This window comes from Lepus europaeus, chromosome 20 (genome assembly GCF_033115175.1).
Source record: "Lepus europaeus isolate LE1 chromosome 20, mLepTim1.pri, whole genome shotgun sequence".
NCBI lineage: Eukaryota > Metazoa > Chordata > Mammalia > Lagomorpha > Leporidae > Lepus > Lepus europaeus.
The window spans coordinates 7,538,286-7,556,411 of NC_084846.1; the positions used below are offsets into that span (position 1 = coordinate 7,538,286).

The 18,126-nt window shown below is 59.9% G+C and overlaps 1 protein-coding gene across 5 annotated transcripts in view; it reads left to right on the forward strand.

The window, feature by feature from the left end:
• The first annotated feature begins 879 nt into the window (after positions 1–879).
• EPS15L1 (epidermal growth factor receptor pathway substrate 15 like 1) overlaps positions 880–18,126 on the forward strand; it is a 70,749-nt gene continuing 53,502 nt past the window's right edge. For all 5 annotated transcript variants that reach the window (XM_062179119.1, XM_062179120.1, XM_062179121.1 and 2 more), the window contains exon 1: positions 880–960. In XM_062179119.1, coding sequence (XP_062035103.1) covers positions 928–960 — 33 coding nt within the window. In that variant the 5' untranslated portion in view covers positions 880–927. The remainder of the gene's footprint in view (positions 961–18,126) is intronic.

The following is an 18,126-nucleotide window of genomic DNA, read 5'->3' on the forward strand; positions in this document are numbered from 1 at the left end:
GTGGGCTCTCTCTCCCCACTCTGTAATTCTGACTTCCAAATAAAAAAATCTTAACCCAGTCTGTGTTTGACAAGCCCTGTGGGTGGCTCTGACACTGCTCTACAGTAGGGGTGGAGTTTATCTGCCCCTGGTCCACCCCTGGAGCATCCGTGCAAAGGCCCGGCGGCAGGCAGGCTGAGTTGCCGAAGCTAACGGGAGCAGGGGCAGAGGAGATGCAGGGGAGGCCGGGGCCGCACCTCTTCCATCTGCAGGCTTTCTGGCTTTCCCCGCCGAGGCTTGGGAGGGGAAGAGGAGGCCCAACTTCTGGAGGAAGCACACACCACTGTGGCCACTGTGGCCAGTGCCCAGGGCCTAGCTTCCTTCCCCACCCTGTCTGCAGAGGTTGCCCTGGGGTGGCGGGGGCTTTCCTGCTGCCCAGAGCTGGGCAGTGAGAGGTCTTAGAGAAGGGAGGCTGGCTCAGGGACCGGGCCGAGATCGCGCGCGCACACACAGCCACTGCTACTCCACAAAGGGGTGAGGGTCCCGACCCTTCGCGGGGTGGGCGACAAGCGTCTCCCAGAACACTGCGCGTTTGCCAGGCGCACGGGGCGGGGCGCAACGGCATCCCCTGGGCAGAGAGCCCGGGAGCCGCGAGGAGCTGGAATCACGACCCAACGCGGCAGGCTGGGGCAGTGGGCAGCCGTCTCGGCAGCCAGCAAGTGGACAGGAAAAAGCACGCGACTCTCAGCCGCGGTCCCACGGCCATCCCCACCCCCTCAGGGCCCCGCCCCCGGACCCGGCTGCGCACGCGCACTACTGCCCTCGGCCCGGCTTGCGCCTGAGTCAGGCTGCGCGCGCACCGCCCTCCCTCACGTCAGTGCGCACGCGCCAGCGCGACCCCGCCCCCTCCCACTCCCCCGGCGCCCGGAGCCCCGAGTCCGCGGGAAGATGGCGGCGCCGCTCATCCCCCTCTCCCAGCAGGTATGTCCCGGGCGGGCCTGGGGGCGGCACCGGGATTCGGGGCGCCAGGCGCATGCCGCGGAGCAACCCGGGCCTCAGGGAAGCGCAGTGCGGGGGCAGCGGCGGCTCGCGCTGAGGGGGCCCGAGGCAGGCGGGCCGGCGGCTCTGAAGGTGACAGGCAGGCCCGGCCCGCGGCCTCCCGCCCCCAGAGACCCTCGGCGGGCGGCGACAGGGCGGCTCCTCGCGCGGGGCCGCGCCGCCGGGCCGCGGGCCGCCCGTGGCGCGTCGGGTCCCTCCCCGCAGCGGGGGGAGCCTTTGTCTCCCGCGGCTCCCAGCGTCGGGGCGGACAGCGTCCCCGCCGGGGTCCCGCGGCGCGCAGGGCCGGGCCCAGCGGGAGCCCGCAGCGGCCCGCCGCGGCCTCCAGACCCGCCCCGCCCTGCTCCGGGAGCGGCTTCCGCCACCCTTTGCAAGGCTGAAAAAGGGGGGGGCTTCGCAGGTTCCCGGGGGGCGCCTGTCTGGGTCCTCAGCTTTGCCTGATGCTCACACGGAGGGGCCGTATCCGTGACGGCGACACAGACGTGCCGAAAAAAGCGTCCTGCGCAGACAGGCAGCTCTGGTTCTGCGGGGTGGGGGAGGGGCATTCATTCATCTATGGATCCAGCCCGGCCTTTGGATGGGCATTGGGTCAGGTGCTGGGAGCGCAGCTCCCCGGGCAAGGTCGCCGCTGGCTCGGAGGTGACGCTCGTGCGCGCTGCTCACAGCCGCCCCGAGCCTGTGTTGGGCCAGCCAGGCCCTGCGGAGAAGCGCTGTGCTGGAGCTGCCTAGCGCGGAGTGGTGCTGAGCGGTCGCAGCATCCTGTGTTCAGATCTTAACTCCTCCGGGCATCCTTGAGTGAAGAATCTCTTACCTGGCCTCCGGGTGCCCCGGCCGCCGCCTGCTGAACACGGGAGTGGTCAAATGTACTGGGAGAAGGTTAAGCGTGCCAAGCGCTGGAGACGGTGTCTGGCACATTGGTGTCGTCATTACATTTCTGCCAGGTTTGGCTGTCTGGGGGTAGAGACCACAGCCAGTACAGGTGCCAGACCTGGAGAGCTGTGAGGCACTTTGAGGAGACCGGGCAGCTGATCCCAAGGAGAGAGAGCAGAGGCCTTGTCAGATCTTGCAAGAACTAGCTGACAGGCAACACTGTTACTAAATTAACAGCGCTGAACTCTAGTGGTTATTAATTAACAAGTTCTTGTAATGGACAGGAAAGTGCTCTATACACTTTTTTTTTTTTTTTAAGATTTTATTTATTTACTTAAGAGGCAGAGCTGCCCACAGAGAGAGGGAGAGACAGAGAAGAAGGTCTTCTGTCACTCCCCAAATGGTCACAATGGCTGGAGCTGGGCTGATCCAGAGCCAAGAGCCAGGAGCTTCTTTCAAGGCTCCCACGTGGGTGCTGGGGCCCAGGGACTTGGGCCATCTTCTACTGCTTCCCAGGCCACAGCAGAGAGCTGGATCAGAAGTGGAGCAGCCGGGATTCAAACTGGCGCCCATATGGGATGCCAGCACCGCGGGCAGAGGCTCAGCCTACTTTGCCACAGCGCCGGGCCCTCTGTACACTGTTAAGTGCCATCCAGGTGTCAGGGGTTATTATCAGTAGCCAGGCTCCACAGTGTTGAGTGGGTGTGGTGGGTCACAGGGGTGATGGGTGTGAAACTCCCTCAGCTCTCATCTGGTGAGAAAGTACTCCCGGTTCTCTAGGGAGCAGGGGGGGTCTTTGAAAAGCTTCCTGTCTAATTTTGACGCCAGCCGTGATTGAACTTTGACAGTGACAGCAACCAGTGGTACTGAGGGCGGCAGAGTTACCTGCGTGTGGTCGCGCACCTGAACAGCCCCCCCGCAGTCAAGGAGGTGGAGCTTTGGAGGAGGGCTCTGGTCTGCTGTCCTGAGATCAGGGCGCTCTGGCCAGGTCACGTGTGCACCTGCACAGTACCCCTCGGGACAGAAGCTGTGCTGGCCAGGCGCCGGCCCGTCTCCGCCCTGTCCGCCTGTGCTCTCTCTCAGCACCCGCGTCCTCAGGGCGTCCCCACTGGCTGTTCCTGCTGGTGGCAGCTGAGATGTCATTCTTCCCAGAGGGCTCTGCTGCTCGCCTGTCACCCCACACAGCTGTCCCCTTCCCACCAGCCTTCAGCACCCAGCAGGGGCCGCGGACACTGTGTGTGTGTGTGTCTGCTGTGTGACCGGGCGGGTGTCTTGCTCGGAGCCCTGCCCTGTGCCCGGCTCCCAGGAAGTGCCAGCTGCAGCCATGACGCTGGGACCAGTGACTGCACAGCGCGGCGGAGGGAAGGCCGTGGGCGGGGCCCCAGTTGAGCCCAGGAGTTGTAAGAGCACAGCCTCGATCCCTGGCGTCTGGCCCCTCCGTACCTCTGTTGCAGGAAGGTGAGGCCAGGCTTCCTTCCCTGGAGTGCTCTGTCAGCACCCCCCCACCTCCACTCTTGCCTGCAGCTCTGGAGGCGGAGTGGGGGGGTTACTGTGGGCCCCCGTGGGAGGCCTCAGGGCGGTGGAGAGGGCTCGGGCTCCCAGGTCACAGCACAGGCCGTGTGGCTGGGGGTCCAGAGTATTTCTGGGGAGCGCCCTGGAGTTGTGCTTGGATGGAGGGTGGCAGGGCACGCGTGTGAAGCCGAAGGCCAAGGTGAGCGTTGCGTTCAGCCAGCGGAGAGCAGGGAAGAGGGAGGGTGCTTTCCTCCCCCGCCCCACAGCATTGTCTGTGTCCTTCCGGTCGGCCCCTCCCCTGAGCTGCTCCCAGATCCCAGCTTGCTTACGTAGTGTTTTCAGCCCTGGACAGAAACGTCCCATGGAAGGGTTAGTGCTCTTTGTCTGTCCCGGAGCGACTTCTCCCCGTCAGCAGCTCATCGACCTGCTTCTCCTGCATGGTGCCGTCTGCTCTCCAAAAAGCCCTCTGTGGGCAACCCCCTGGAGCAGTGCACCCCAGCCCTCCCCTCTCCAAGGTTGCCAGAGGCCCAGCCCCTCTACCCCGGCAACCCTGGAGCCAGCAGCCTGGTGTCTTCAGCCTCCCTAACATCTTTTTTTCTCCCTTCACTCTCCCTGTCCTTCCCTGCACAGTCCAGCCCCCGCCCCTGCCTGGCCCGCCCCAGCCAGCAGGCTGCTGGTTCCTGACCCCACCAGGGAGTTCACTGAGGGCGGGGCTGCTTCCAATGGAGCCTGCCTTCCCACTTCATCCCAAGCCATTGCCAGGTGATACTTCTTCTTTAAAGATTTATTTATTTATTTGAAAGGCAGAGAGGCAAAAGCAAGAGAGAGAGAAAGAGGTCTTCCACCTGCTGGTTCACTCCCCAGGTGGCTACAACAGCCAGAGCTAGGCCATTCTGAAACCAGGAGCCAGGAGCCAGGAGCTCCATCCGGGTCTCCCATGCAAGTGCAGGGGCCCAAGCCCTTGGGTCATCTTCCACTGCTTTCCCAGGCCACAGCAGGGAGCTGGATGGGAAGTGGAGCAACCAGGACCCGAACCGGCACCCATATGTGTTGCCGGCACTGCAGACTGCGGCTTTTACCCATTACACCACAGTGCTGGCCCCCCTAGGAGGTTTTATGTCCATTTTCCTTGTGCAGAATGTGAGTCTTAACAGCTTGAAGCCCCCGAGCTTGTGGGGATCCCTAGCTGCCTACTGCAGAGCCCTGCCTGCCAGTGCTCCCCACTCTTGGAGACGCCTGCTGGGCACCCCGCCCAGAGCAGCACCCGGCCAATGTGTCTGCAGCCAGCGCTGAGTGGCTCAGGACACTTGCTTGTCCTTTTGTCCTTTGTTGTTTTTCTCAAAAATAGTCACTGGCCTATTCACTAGAATGCTAGCGGAGTGAAGTGGCAGTGGATGCTCAGAGTGGAGTGTTAGGAGGAGTGACTCGGCCCCACCCCTGTGAGATTCAGAATTCCCTGTTGTCGCTCTTGTTGACCTACATCCACCTGCTTTTAAATTTCTTAATTTTTTAGTTGATGCATTATATTTGCACATAGAGCACTTCAAGCAGTTCCCAGAAAAATGAAATTACAAGTAAGTTTATTTTGGTGCAAAAGCTTATGGCATCCATGCACTTTTTTTTTTTCATGAACTTTTTGAAGGTCCCTCATGCACGGGTTTCAGCTCTTTTTGCACCAAAGTAAAATTTTAATTGCATTTTCCTTGACGCTCTTGAAGTATCTTCAGATTTATGGGGTGCAGATCAGGGTAACCGGCACACCCATCACCTCAAGCATTCAAAATCCCCTCCATGAGCAGCTGTTTTGGGGTAACACAAGGTGGAACCGTTGGTCACTGTTGCCTTCCTGGGCTGTAGCACCTTCCAGGTGGTGGTTCCTGGCTCACTGATAATGCACTGGCCTGTTGTTCCCTAACCAGCTCCCTGCCGGACAATGACGTCACTGTTTGCCCCCGTCTGCCCCAATTCTGAGCTTTAACGTGACTCTCTGATGCCCAGTTTGTAACCTCAGTCGGCTGATCTGGGCACCGGGGGTCAGGGAGTTCCTGAAAACCAAGTGTGCACTTTGCAGTTCTGGTACCTTGGGCCGGGCCAGCTGACTGTGACGGACAGACAGACACTGCCGCCAGCACTGGGTGCAGGCACCTCGTCAGTCCCACCTCCTGGCTCTCCTGACCCACGTCCAGGCCCCTCCACCACACTGTGGCTTCCTGTCCGAGCTGCGTGACGTCTCATCATCTCATTTACTGGTACATGGTGAGCGTGCTCATTGCGGGTCACAGAGCCGGAGAGGAGAGAGGAGTCTCTGGTGGAGGCTTTGTTTTATTCTGTGAGGCTCCTGTCTTTGGAAGGCCAAGGGTAAAGGCAGGGCCTGCGCCATGTCTTCATGAGGGATCAGAAGGGTTCCCAGCCAGAGCGGCCTCACGGCTGCAGGGCTGTCCCAGAAATGCCAGCCAGGCCTGGTCTGCAAGCAGGGACCGCTCGGCCCAGTGCGCACTCAGGTCACAGGTACCCCGAGCTGGAAGTGGGGCGCGCGACTCGCTTCCGTTTGGGCATTGGACCCCGTGGTGAGGAGGGAGGGGCTGCCTTTCACGCAGAAGCTGAGCCGACTGGGCAGGAGCCAGCAGGCTGCAGCTCTAGCCCAGAGCGTGGAATCATGGGACTGGGCGTGGGGACCTCGGGCTGCGTGCCCCTCTTTTATTGAGTGACCTGGGGACGAAAGGAGGAAGGGGTTCTTGTAAATGGGTTGCAGGAGCGTGTGCTTATGCCACAGATTGGCCCAGACTGATGGGCGTCTGCTTACCCGAATTGTGACTAATGGCGGGCAATGAGACCTGTCTGCCGTCTCCCCGCTGGCCGGAAAGGTGACACACCTGCATGGCCCGTGAGCCGTTCACCTTTCCAGCCCCTTTGGGCTTTTCCCAGCATAGCAATCTGGCTCTTGACACCACACGCCAGTGTGACAAAGTGGAGGTTATAGATGGCCTCAGATTTCTGCCTGGCGCAGCCCACTGTGTGGGATCGCAGTCTCCATCGTGGATCTGTGCTCTGGGTACGTGTGAACCAGGCTAACACAAAGTCCGTCTCCTGTACACACCCCCTGGAAGCACGGAAGGGTGGTTCCAGGAAGCCGGGCTGGCTCCGGGTGCGACACCCACAGCCCGAGGCTTTGCCACCACTGCTCCGCCCGTGGCCCTGGGCCCCTCCTCTTTGTGCTCTTCCTTCTCTCGGGAATGTTCTCGGTCTTCTCTGCACATCTCAGCTGCGACATCACTTCCTGCCGGGGGGGATAGGCTCCTGTCCTTGTCCAGAGCCATTTTCACTTTTCTCTTGGTGTGGTTATCTGGTTGATGGTCTATCTCCCCCGTTGCCCTGGCTGAGTCCACAGGGCACGGGCTCTGCCTGTTTTTATTCACTCTTGTACCCCAGGGTGCGACTCAGGTGCTGAGTACCCGGCTGTTGAAGGGAAGTCTGAAGTGGAGGGCGGATCCTCATGACGGGGCAGTAAGGAGCCGTGGCATCTCCCCGAGGAAGGTGTGCTGAGGTTGTCTGACTGCTTGTACAGGGGATGCTGGGAGCCGGGACGTGGAAGGCACCTGACTGCTTGTACAGGGGATGCTGTGATGTGGACATGGAAGGCACCTGACTGCTTGTACAGGGGATGCTGGGAGCCGGGACGTCTGCTGTGACGTGGACATGGAAGGCACCTGACTTCTTGTACAGGGGATGTTGGGAGCCGGGACGTCTGCTGTGATGTGGACATGGAAGGCACCTGACTGCTTGTACAGGGGATGTTGGGAGCTGGGACGTCTGCTGTGATGTGGACATGGAAGGCACCTGACTGCTTGTACAGGGGATGTTGGGAGCCGGGACGTCTGCTGTGATGTGGACGTGGAAGGCACCTGACTGCTTGTACAGGGGATGTTGGGAGCTGGGACGTCTGCTGTGATGTGGACGTGGAAGGCACCTGACGGCTTGTACAGGGGATGTTGGGAGCCGGGACGTCTGCTGTGACGTGGACGTGGAAGGCACCTGACTGCTTGTACAGGGGATGTTGGGAGCTGGGACGTCTGCTGTGATGTGGACGTGGAAGGCACCTGACGGCTTGTACAGGGGATGCTGGGAGCTGGGACGTCTGCTGTGACGTGGACGTGGAAGGCACCTGACTGCTTGTACAGGGGATGTTGGGAGCTGGGACGTCTGCTGTGATGTGGACGTGGAAGGCACCTGACGGCTTGTACAGGGGATGCTGGGAGCCGGGACGTCTGCTGTGACGTGGACGTGGAAGGCACCTGACTGCTTGTACAGGGGATGTTGGGAGCCGGGACGTCTGCTGTGATGTGGACGTGGAAGGCATCTGACTGCTTGTACAGGGGATGTTGGGAGCCGGGACGTGGAAGGCACCTGACTGCTTGTACAGGGGATGTTGGGAGCCGGGACGTCTGCTGTGATGTGGACATGGAAGGCATCTGACTGCTTGTACAGGGGATGTTGGGAGCCGGGACGTCTGCTGTGACGTGGACGTGGAAGGCACCTGACTGCTTGTACAGGGGATGCTGGGAGCCGGGACGTCTGCTGTGACGTGGACATGGAAGGCACCTGACTGCTTGTACAGGGGGTGCTGGGAGCCGGGACGTCTGCTGTGACGTGGACATGGAAAGCACCTGACTGCTTGTACAGGGGATGTTGGGAGCTGGGACGTCTGCTGTGATGTGGACATGGAAGGCACCTGACTGCTTGTACAGGGGATGTTGGGAGCCGGGACATGGAAGGCACCTGACTGCTTGTACAGGGGATGTTGGGAGCCGGGACGTCTGCTGTGATGTGGACATGGAAGGCACCTGACTGCTTGTACAGGGGATGTTGGGAGCCGGGACGTCTGCTGTGATGTGGACATGGAAGGCATCTGACTGCTTGTACAGGGGATGTTGGGAGCCGGGACGTGGAAGGCACCTGACTGCTTGTACAGGGGATGTTGGGAGCTGGGACGTGGAAGGCACCTGACTGCTTGTACAGGGGATGCTGGGAGCCGGGACGTCTGCTGTGACGTGGACATGGAAGGCACCTGACTGCTTGTGCAGGGGATGTTGGGAGCCGGGACGTCTGCTGTGACGTGGACATGGAAGGCACCTGACGGCTTGTACAGGGGGTGCTGGGAGCCGGGACGTCTGCTGTGATGTGGACATGGAAGGCACCTGACTGCTTGTACAGGGGATGTTGGGAGCTGGGACGTCTGCTGTGATGTGGACATGGAAGGCATCTGACTGCTTGTACAGGGGATGTTGGGAGCCGGGACGTCTGCTGTGATGTGGACATGGAAGGCACCTGACTGCTTGTACAGGGGATGCTGGGAGCCGGGACGCCTGCTGTGATGTGGACATGGAAGGCACCTGACTGCTTGTACAGGGGATGTTGGGAGCCGGGACGTCTGCTGTGATGTGGACATGGAAGGCACCTGACTGCTTGTACAGGGGATGTTGGGAGCCGGGACGTCTGCTGTGATGTGGACGTGGAAGGCACCTGACTGCTTGTACAGGGGATGCTGGGAGCCGGGACGTCTGCTGTGATGTGGACATGGAAGGCATCTGACTGCTTGTACAGGGGATGTTGGGAGCCGGGACGTCTGCTGTGACGTGGACATGGAAGGCACCTGACTGCTTGTACAGGGGATGTTGGGAGCTGGGACGTCTGCTGTGACGTGGACGTGGAAGGCATCTGACTGCTTGTACAGGGGATGTTGGGAGCCGGGACATGGAAGGCACCTGACTGCTTGTACAGGGGATGTTGGGAGCTGGGACGTCTGCTGTGATGTGGACATGGAAGGCATCTGACTGCTTGTACAGGGGATGTTGGGAGCCGGGACGTCTGCTGTGATGTGGACATGGAAGGCACCTGACTGCTTGTACAGGGGATGTTGGGAGCTGGGACGTCTGCTGTGATGTGGACATGGAAGGCATCTGACTGCTTGTACAGGGGATGTTGGGAGCCGGGACGTCTGCTGTGATGTGGACATGGAAGGCACCTGACTGCTTGTACAGGGGATGTTGGGAGCCGGGACGTCTGCTGTGACGTGGACGTGGAAGGCACCTGACTGCTTGTACAGGGGATGTTGGGAGCTGGGACGTCTGCTGTGACGTGGACGTGAAGTGGTCAAGGGGAACCTGGCCAATAGCCCTAGGAAGAGCCTAGTGATGGAAGGCGTGTAGGGGCTGTTCGGACAGGGGTCCCTCTCAGGGGGCACAGGAGGCCGAAGGCGTTCGTTGAGCCTCCAGGGAACCAGGTGGGTGCCTGTGATAGCCTGCAGGCTGGGTGGGCGCCTGCATTTAGGCGCAGCTGTGAAAGAACTCAACCCCTGGGCCCCGGGGCCCCCATACTCCGTTTGCTGAGCACCTGCTGTGTGCAGCTCGAGAACCGAGCTGAACAGAGCACAGCTCCCTCACCCCCAACCCATGGGTCAGCGGAGCTGGGGCTGGGTGCAGGTACCTAGGACACGGGGTGCCAGGCACCCTTGTGTAGGTCGGGGGTTGGGGACGACTGCAGGGTTGGAACAGATCTCCTCCCTGGGCTGCAAACGAGGCGGAGAGGAGCGGGCAGCCGTGCCTCCCTTTGGTCTTTCCTCTGTTCCTGCGGGACTGGTGGACACGGTGGGGGCAGCCTCTCCAGCCCCCTCCCTTGGTGCCCTCCTCATGCCCTCTGCATGGCGCCTTCCTCCTGGTGCCATCATTACGGCTTCCTGGCCCTCTCTCCACACGGTTGGAGCCCCTGAGTCTCCCGGAATAGAGGAGTGTCGTTGGACACCGACCGCCGACAGTGCCGTTGTCATTGCTGTCACCCTGCGCTCGCTTCTGGATGGGGCAGTTGAGGAGAGAGGGGCCCAGGGAGGTGGGGTGCCCAGTGGGGCCGCAGGCTCCACGTCTGCCCCTCTTGCCTGGGCTCCAAGCACTGGCGCAGTCTGTCAGGACGAGGTGCACGGTGAAGTTCAGGAGAGCAGCTGCTGGGTGGGGGTCGGGTGGTTCGTGTGGCTCGTGTGTGTGGGGGTGGGGGGCCCGAGTGTGCAGTCCAGTCAGCCCCAGCCCTGGGAGAAGCGGGCTGAGGGTCTGGACTTGACCCTCTCTGGGAAGCCAAGGGCGGCCCTGCTGAGCGGGGAAGTGGCAGAGTTCCAGGTGATGCAGGGGAAGAGGGAGGCTGGGGAGGCAGCGAGGAGGCCAAGGTGGGGGTCTGGGCAGGGGTCAGAGAGCCTGCGGCGGGGGGCGGGCCTCCTCCTTCCCGGTGAGGACACAGCTCCAGCCCCTGTGCAGTGCAGAGCGTCGGCGTGTGTGTATTCGTGTGTGTGCTGGCAGACTGGTGCTGGTTTCAGCCACACCGTGGTGTCCCGTGATGGTGGGCACCGTTCTTTGCTTGCCATGGGATCCGGGAGGCCTGCTTGGTGCCTGATGTCTCCAGGCCTCTGACAGTATTTGGCGAGTGACTAACTTAACGTACCATAGAGCAGTGGGTGCTGGGACTCTGGTGTTGCCAACAGTGAGGAGGAGGAGGAGGAGGAGGAGGAGGAGGAGACCATGGAGGGTCCACTCATGTTCTTACACCCGGCATTTTCAGAGCTGGAGTCTGCCCCTTTCCTGGCGCTGCCCCACCTGCCCTGGTCACCACTGCACTTGACCCGGCTCCCCCAGCACCTGACTCCCGTGCTGTTTCTCCTCGAGTGGTGCCGCTGCCCTTCTCTGTCGCAGCCTGTCTCCACGCTGCGTGTCCCTGGACAGGCTCTGCCCTCGCCCTGCCATGTGGGAGTGTGTGTCTGCGGCTGCGGAGCCACGCTCCACGCTGTGTGTTCCTCGCGGCCCTTGGCCTCTGTGTGCTTTGTCTGACTTCCCCACAACCCAGACCTAGTGTCCCTGACGCCTTCTCCCAGGCTCTGGAGCACGCTTGCTGTGCTGCTGCTCTGTGATGCGAGCCCCTGGTGCTCTGATCCGGCTTCCTTTGCTCTCCTGTTTCCCTTCCTGAAGCCCAGTGAGCTGTCCCACACACGTCTGTGTCCCCAGTGTCTGTGGAGTGAGTAAATGAATGAATTCCCAAGTCCCAGAGGGGAGAGCTGGCCAGTCCGGACCACTGTTTCCGGAGGTTTCCTGTGAAGGGGAGGGGTCGATGGCTTGAGGTGGAGCCAAGGTGGAGGGGGCGTTTCTGGGGTAGGACAAGGGGGATACCAAGCCACCAATCCCAGGTGGTGGGGATGCTCATCTTCCTCCTGATGGGGAGATAAGGCTCAGAGAGGCTGTACTTCCTCCCCAGGGTTGCACAGCGTTCCAGCAGTGGGCTAGGGCTCAGATCCGCGTCTGCCTGGCTGTGCTCTTGACCTCTGTGTGACATTGTTCCTCTTAGAGAGGCAAGATAGGAAGCTGTGGCTGGAATTGGTGGGCTTTCCCCAAGACCTCCCAGGCTTGGCTTAGCCCTGACTCCTCCACAGGTCCTCATTGGCATGCGTGGAGCCTGCTTCAGTGACCTTGGTCGCCGCCTCACGGCCGTTCCCAGCACAGAAAGCCAGAGAGGGATGGCCTCTGGGGAGCCTTTAGCTTTTTTTTTTTAATATTTTATTTTTTGACAGGCTGAGTGGATAGTGAGAGAGAGACAGAGAGAAAGGTCTTCCTTTTTGCCGTTGGTTCACTCTCCAATGGCTGCTGCGGCCGGTGCATCTCGCTGATCCGAAGCCAGGAGCCAGGTGCTTCTCCTGGTCTCCCATGCGGGTGCAGGGCCCAAGCACTTGGGCCATCCTCCACTGCCTTCCCGGGCCATAGCAGAGAGCTGGCCTGGAAGGGCGGCAACCGGGACAGAATCCGGCACCCCAACCGGGACTAGAACCCAGTGTGCTGGCGGCGCCGGCCTGGAGGCTTTAGCTTTTAACCCTGGGTTTTGTGCCCTGAGCTCCTTCCCCTCTCTGTCTTATTCACTGTCGGACCCTCGCCAGTGAAGGTCCAACACAGTCACGACACGATCACTGTTCATCGGTTCTCAAGGAACTTGTGGGGAGAGAAGGAAAGCGGGGAGAGGAGAAAAGAAGAGGAGGGGCCGCGGCGGCGGCGGCGGCGGTGGCTGCCAGCAGCAGCGGCCGCGCCGGCCCGCCCAGAGCCCAATGTCCCTTTATGCTGATATCGTCCAATCAGATGAGAGGGCGCGTATAGCCTCAGGTTGAAAGTTCATCTGTTTCTCCGGGTTCTTCCTAGTTGTTTATGCAGAGTCCATTCTGTTTCATCTGTTTCACCTGGCTGTTTTCGTAGGACTTGTGGTCGACTGATTGCTGCAAACTATGCAGATGAGGAGGTTCTCACAGGTGGCCAGCCTGCGGTTCCCCACAGTTCACTTTGATTCTGCTTTGTGCCTGAAGCCGCAGATGTGGGTATCTGTCCCCCTCTAGGGTAGAGACTGCAGGCTTTACCTGCCTGCCACGCCCCTCCGTAGGCTCTGTGTCCCAGGCCCATCCGTCCTCAGCGCACGCCCCCCACCCCAGGGAGAATCCATGAGCGTTCTTTCAGACCCCGCCGCTCCTCCTGTGTCCTCGCTCCCTTTTCTGTCCTGTTGAAAAAGCGGCTCTGGCTGAGAGCACCGGAAGCCAGGAGGCAGCAGACCAGCCGTGGGGACCCTGCCGCAGCAGGCTCTGTGCCATCCCTGAGTCCCGGCGGCCCAGGCTTGCGAGCAGGCTCGTGCATCTGCCGGATCCTGCCCCCTTTTCTCACTTGGCACACTCGACCCCGGCCCGATTCGTGGACGCGTGGACGTTGTGCCTGGGCTGTTTTCACCACCATGGGGTTTTTATTCTGCCCCGCAGACGCTCAGCAGTTTATCTGTGGGACAGCTCTCAGCCCCTCGCTGTCCGTGGCCGTGCCCATGGGGAAGGAAACCTGAACCAACCTCAGAGTCAGGGTGGACTCCGGGAGAAGGCCTTGAGGTAGCAGGGGTGCGCGTGTGCTTCCCGAGTTTGGCAGTGTGGTCCTGTCCGCGATGGGATTTTCTCTCCCTTAACCGTAAGCAGCCTGTGCCACGCGGGTCCTTGCCCAGGCAGAACTGTGTCGCAGTGTGGTCTTCCGCTGTGCAATGTTGAATGAGCTCCCGTGTGTCCAGCGCCGTGCCCAGCGGATGGCCGCACCTGTGAGTTCTTTCACACCTGTCCTGCTCTCAGCCCTGGGGGCCTTCCCTGGACATGTGCCTCTGCCTGTCTGAGCCGTTTTTCGTAACCACGGTGCCGTTGTCACGTGTTTCGCAGCTGGAACAGGAGCCGCCTCAGGGCTGTCCCTGCCAGCCACGTTCACATTTCCCTGAAGCTCTAAGATGTCACCTTCTATTGGGTTGTTGAGACTGCTCAGTCTCTCTCTCTCTTTAAGGGTTTATGTTATTTATTCAAATAAATAAAGGCAGAGTTAGAGCGAGCGAGCTGCCATTGGTTGCTTCACTTCCCAAATGGCCGCAATGGCAAGGGCTGGACCAGACTGAAGCCAGGACCCAGAACCCAGGAGCTTCTTCTGGGTCTTCCATGCAGGTGCAGGGCTCACAGACTTGGGCCATCCTCCGCTGTTTCCCAGGCACGTTGGCAGGGAGCTGGACCGGAAGTGGAGCAGCGGGGACTCGAACTGGCGCCCATATTGGATGCTGGCACTGCAGGTGGCAGGTTAACGCAGTACGCCACAATACTGGCTCTTTCTCTTTTTAAAATATTTATTTTTTTATTTGTTTGTTTGAAAAGCAGAGTAACAGAGAAGGAGAGAGACAGAAAGAGAAATTTTCTATCCACTGGCTCCCTTCCTGAATGCCCACAAAGGGTGGGCCTGGGCCATTTTGTTGTTCCACCTGCTTCCCTCCCAGCCACTCCCTTCCTCAACCCTCAACAGGCACTTATGGCTTCACCTCTACGATTGTGTCATCAGCGGTGCATCCCTTTTCATGGCTGAGTAGTATTCCATGAGGTGCTTAGGTCAGTGTTCAGTCCATTCCCCATTGATGACCATCCGAGTGTTTCCAGTTGGAGTGATGCCAGCTAGGGCTGCTGTCACCACTGTATGCAGGCTGTTACATGGACCTGAGTCTTGGGTCTCTAGGATGAGTGCCCAGGACAGTGGCTGATCATGTGGTACTTGTGTGTCCAGCTTCTTTTTTAATCAGTTAATTCAATCAAAATTTTATTTATTTGAAAGGCAGCGAGAGAGACAGAGATCACCTATCTGCTGGTCACTTCCTGCATGTCTGTGATAATCCAGGCTGGACTGGGCTGATGCCAGGAGCTGGGAGCTCAAACTGAATTTCCTGTGTAGGTGACAGGGACCCAAGTACTTGTGCCATTACCTGTTGTCTTCCAGAGTGCACACCAGCAGAAGGCTGGAATCAGAAGTGGAGCGGAGACCTGAGCCCAGGCACTCGGATGTGGGATGTGGGTTTCCCAGGCAGCATCTTAGCCACTGCACCAAATGCCTGCCGCAGTGTGTTCAGATTTTTAACAAGAAATGGCTTGCACACCAGCATCCCCTGTCAGCACCAGTCTGAGTGCCGGCTGCTCCGCTTCCAAACCAGCTCCCTGCTGATGCACCTGGGAAGGCAGCAGAAGATGGCCCAAGTACTTGGGTCCCTGCACCCACGTGGGAGACCCGGATGGAGTTCCAGGCTTCTGGTTTCAGCCTGGCCCTGATTTGGCTGTTGAAACCATTTGGGGAGTGAACCAGTGGATGGAAGATCTCTCTCTGTCTCACCTCCTCTCTTGCTCTGCCTATCAAATAAACAAATCTTTAAAAATAATTAAAAAAAAAAAAAAAGAAGAAGAAGAAGAAGCAGCAGCCTCTGCTGGGGCAGAGAGAGCTGTCCTTTCCACAGAGGTCGGCCACACCCCAGTTCTGCCGCGTGCCTGCTGCGTGGCTTGCAGGGTTGTGGCCAGCCTGTCAGGAGGGCTGGGCGCACCGCCAGGATCAGGGCTGTGTCAGCCCCAGGGGGAACTCCAAGCGGAAGACAGAACTGCAAGGATTATCAAGTCAGCTCTTCTCCGGGCTGTTTTCGCATCAACATCTGTTTCTCCCAGCAGCGTGGTCCGGGATGTCTTTGGGTGTTGTGAGCCAGCTTCCTGCAGAATCCGGCCGCAGCGTGGACCAGCAAGGCTGCTGTGGCGTCTCAGTTTGCTGCGGGCAATGGCGGGCTGTGCTGCTTTTCAGGTTGACTGGTACGCTCCAGTCAGTCTTGCCCTTTGACCTCTCCTGTTGAATGACACGCATGCCCGTGAGGCTGTCCTATACACAGCCCCCTGCCCGACTGCGTCCCACCTGGGCTGTCTTGCAGGGTGCCGGGGAGCGTTAGGGTGACACTGTGGGGCCAGTGACTGTGTGACCCTGGGCAGGGTGGCCTCAGGTTCCCCACCTCTAAGGTGGGGCTGGCAATAACACCCGCCCCGTGGCACCATTGGGAAGAGAAATGAGGTACTGGAGAGGAGCGTCCAGTGAGTGTGGCCCTGCTTCTCAGGACAAGGGATCAGAGGCGAACATGGCTTTGCTTTAAAAATGTCATTTGTCACCCGCGAGGCTGGTGATCCTGGCTTTGTGCCAGTGCCTCTACGATGCCCTTGACTTCCCAGGGGATTTCCGCCCCAGGAAAACCATGGGTTGAAGGTAGCGTCGAGTCAGAAGTCAAGCAGGGGGTCAGCGCCGGCCTGGAAAGAGGTCGAAGTTCAGTCACTTTTGCCTTCACAGAGCCTGAGAACCCGCAGTCGCCCCGCTGTAAGTGGGTGACACACAGCGGCAGTTGGCAGGCCACACCCAGGTGGGACGGGTGAAGGTTTAGGGAGCGTTCTGCCCCAGGCCACAGGTGCACATCAGAGCCGGGGGGGGGGGGCACTCCTGCCAGGATTTGGAGTCATTCGAACCCCGGTCTCAGAGGCCCCCACCCCGGTGGTGCTTCCTCCCAGCAAACCAGGCTTCTCGCTGGCGCTCCCCCAAACTGTGGTGTGGCGAAGGCGTCACCGAAACAGGAGGTGAAATTGTTTCGGCCCCCTCCACCCCCGCAGGTCATTTCTGGGCGGGAGTGTGAAGTGAATTGGCCGCAGGAACGATGCCTGTTGTCTCTTAGTGTTCTAAGACGCAAAGCGCGACTGAGAGGCGAGGCCGGGCCAGAAGCCACGTTGGGCCTCATCAATAATTCAGACACCGCAGGGGTGAAGGTGGCGCCCTGGGCGGTGCAGGAGAGCGCAGGGCGGCCTTGTCCCTGGGCGGCTCCCCCTCTGCCTCGCCGTAGCCGTGAGCTCACCCTCGCGTCAGTGCAGGAAGTCGGCCTGCGGAGGGCCCTCTCCCGGCTGCTCTGCGGGTTTTGGTGCGGGGCCTCACCGCAGTCTCTGTGTGGTGTGGCTCTTCCTCTTGGACGTAATGACGTACCAGGCAGCCTGCAGGGGTGACCGCTCTGTCCCCAAGAAGAAGCAGAGCCGGAGGAGAGGAGGTGACAGTTGCTGTCTGGCATTTACCCGACTGTCGTTAGCAGGGCCTGAAACCTGTGTGATTAACTCAAAGCCTCCGCTGCTGACACCTTCCCAGGTTCCCCGAGTGGAGTCCGTGGTTAGACAGGAACGCTGAGCCACCCTTCACGGCTTCTCGTGAGCGGTGAAACCGGCACCGGCGTGGAGCGTCAGAGGAGTCTTTCTGGATGAGCCTTGGCGTGGGCGGCCAGGGGCTGCAGCTTTGGGCTGTGAGCTTCGGTGGCTTTTCTGGACTGGTCAGGGTCTTGTTCCTCTTGCATGTGGATCTTACCACGCACAAGTGTCTGGGAAGTGTGAGACGGATGTGAATAACCTGTGCGTCTCAGATACCCTGTTTTTTCCCACTGGAATCACTGCTCTCCCTGAAATCGTACCAATCGTCCATTTGGAAATGCGTCTCGGAGCTGCGGTCATGGCCGGGAGGCACCTTAGTCGGCGGCGGTGGGGCCTCGAGGTCTGGGCAGGAGTGTGCTGGCTGTTGTCGGGACCCCACCACCGTCACCTTTACTGACAGTGACAGCCTGCCTGCCTTCACCCCCTTTCTGTCAGTCTCACTGCTCGGCAGAGGTGTGTTAAAAGCCTGCTGGAGTTTTGTGGTTGTGTAATTAATTTGAGAGACAGAAAGAGAGCTCCCATCTAGTGGCTTCCTCCCCAGATGCCTAGGCTGTGGCCAAATGCAGGAGCTAAGAATTCAATCCCAGTCTCCCACATGGGTGGCAAGGACCGAGCGCTGGGTCTGACACCTGCTGCCTCCCAGAGTGCGCATTAGCGGGAGCTGGGAATTGAACTCAGGCCTTCCAGTGTGGGACACAGGTGTCCTTGCCAGCATCTTTTTTTTTTTTTTTTTGACATGCAGAGTGGACAGTGAGAGAGAGAGAGACAGAGAGAAAGGTCTTCCTTTTCTGTTGGTTCACCCCCAATGGCCGCCGTGGCAGGCGCGCTGTAGCTGGTGCACCGCGCCGATCCGAAGCCAGGAGCCAGGTGCTTCTCCTGGTCTCCCATGCAGGTGCAGGACCCAAGCACTTGGGCCATCCTCCACTGCACTCCCGGGCCACAGCAGAGAGCTGGCCTGGAAGAGGGGCAACCGGGACAGAATCTAGTGCCCCAACCAGGACTAGAACTCGGTGTGCCGGCACCGCGAGGCGGAGGATTAGCCTATTGAGCCACAGCTCTGGCCCTTGCCAGTATATTGAGATTTATTTTTTAAAATCTATTTGAAAGAC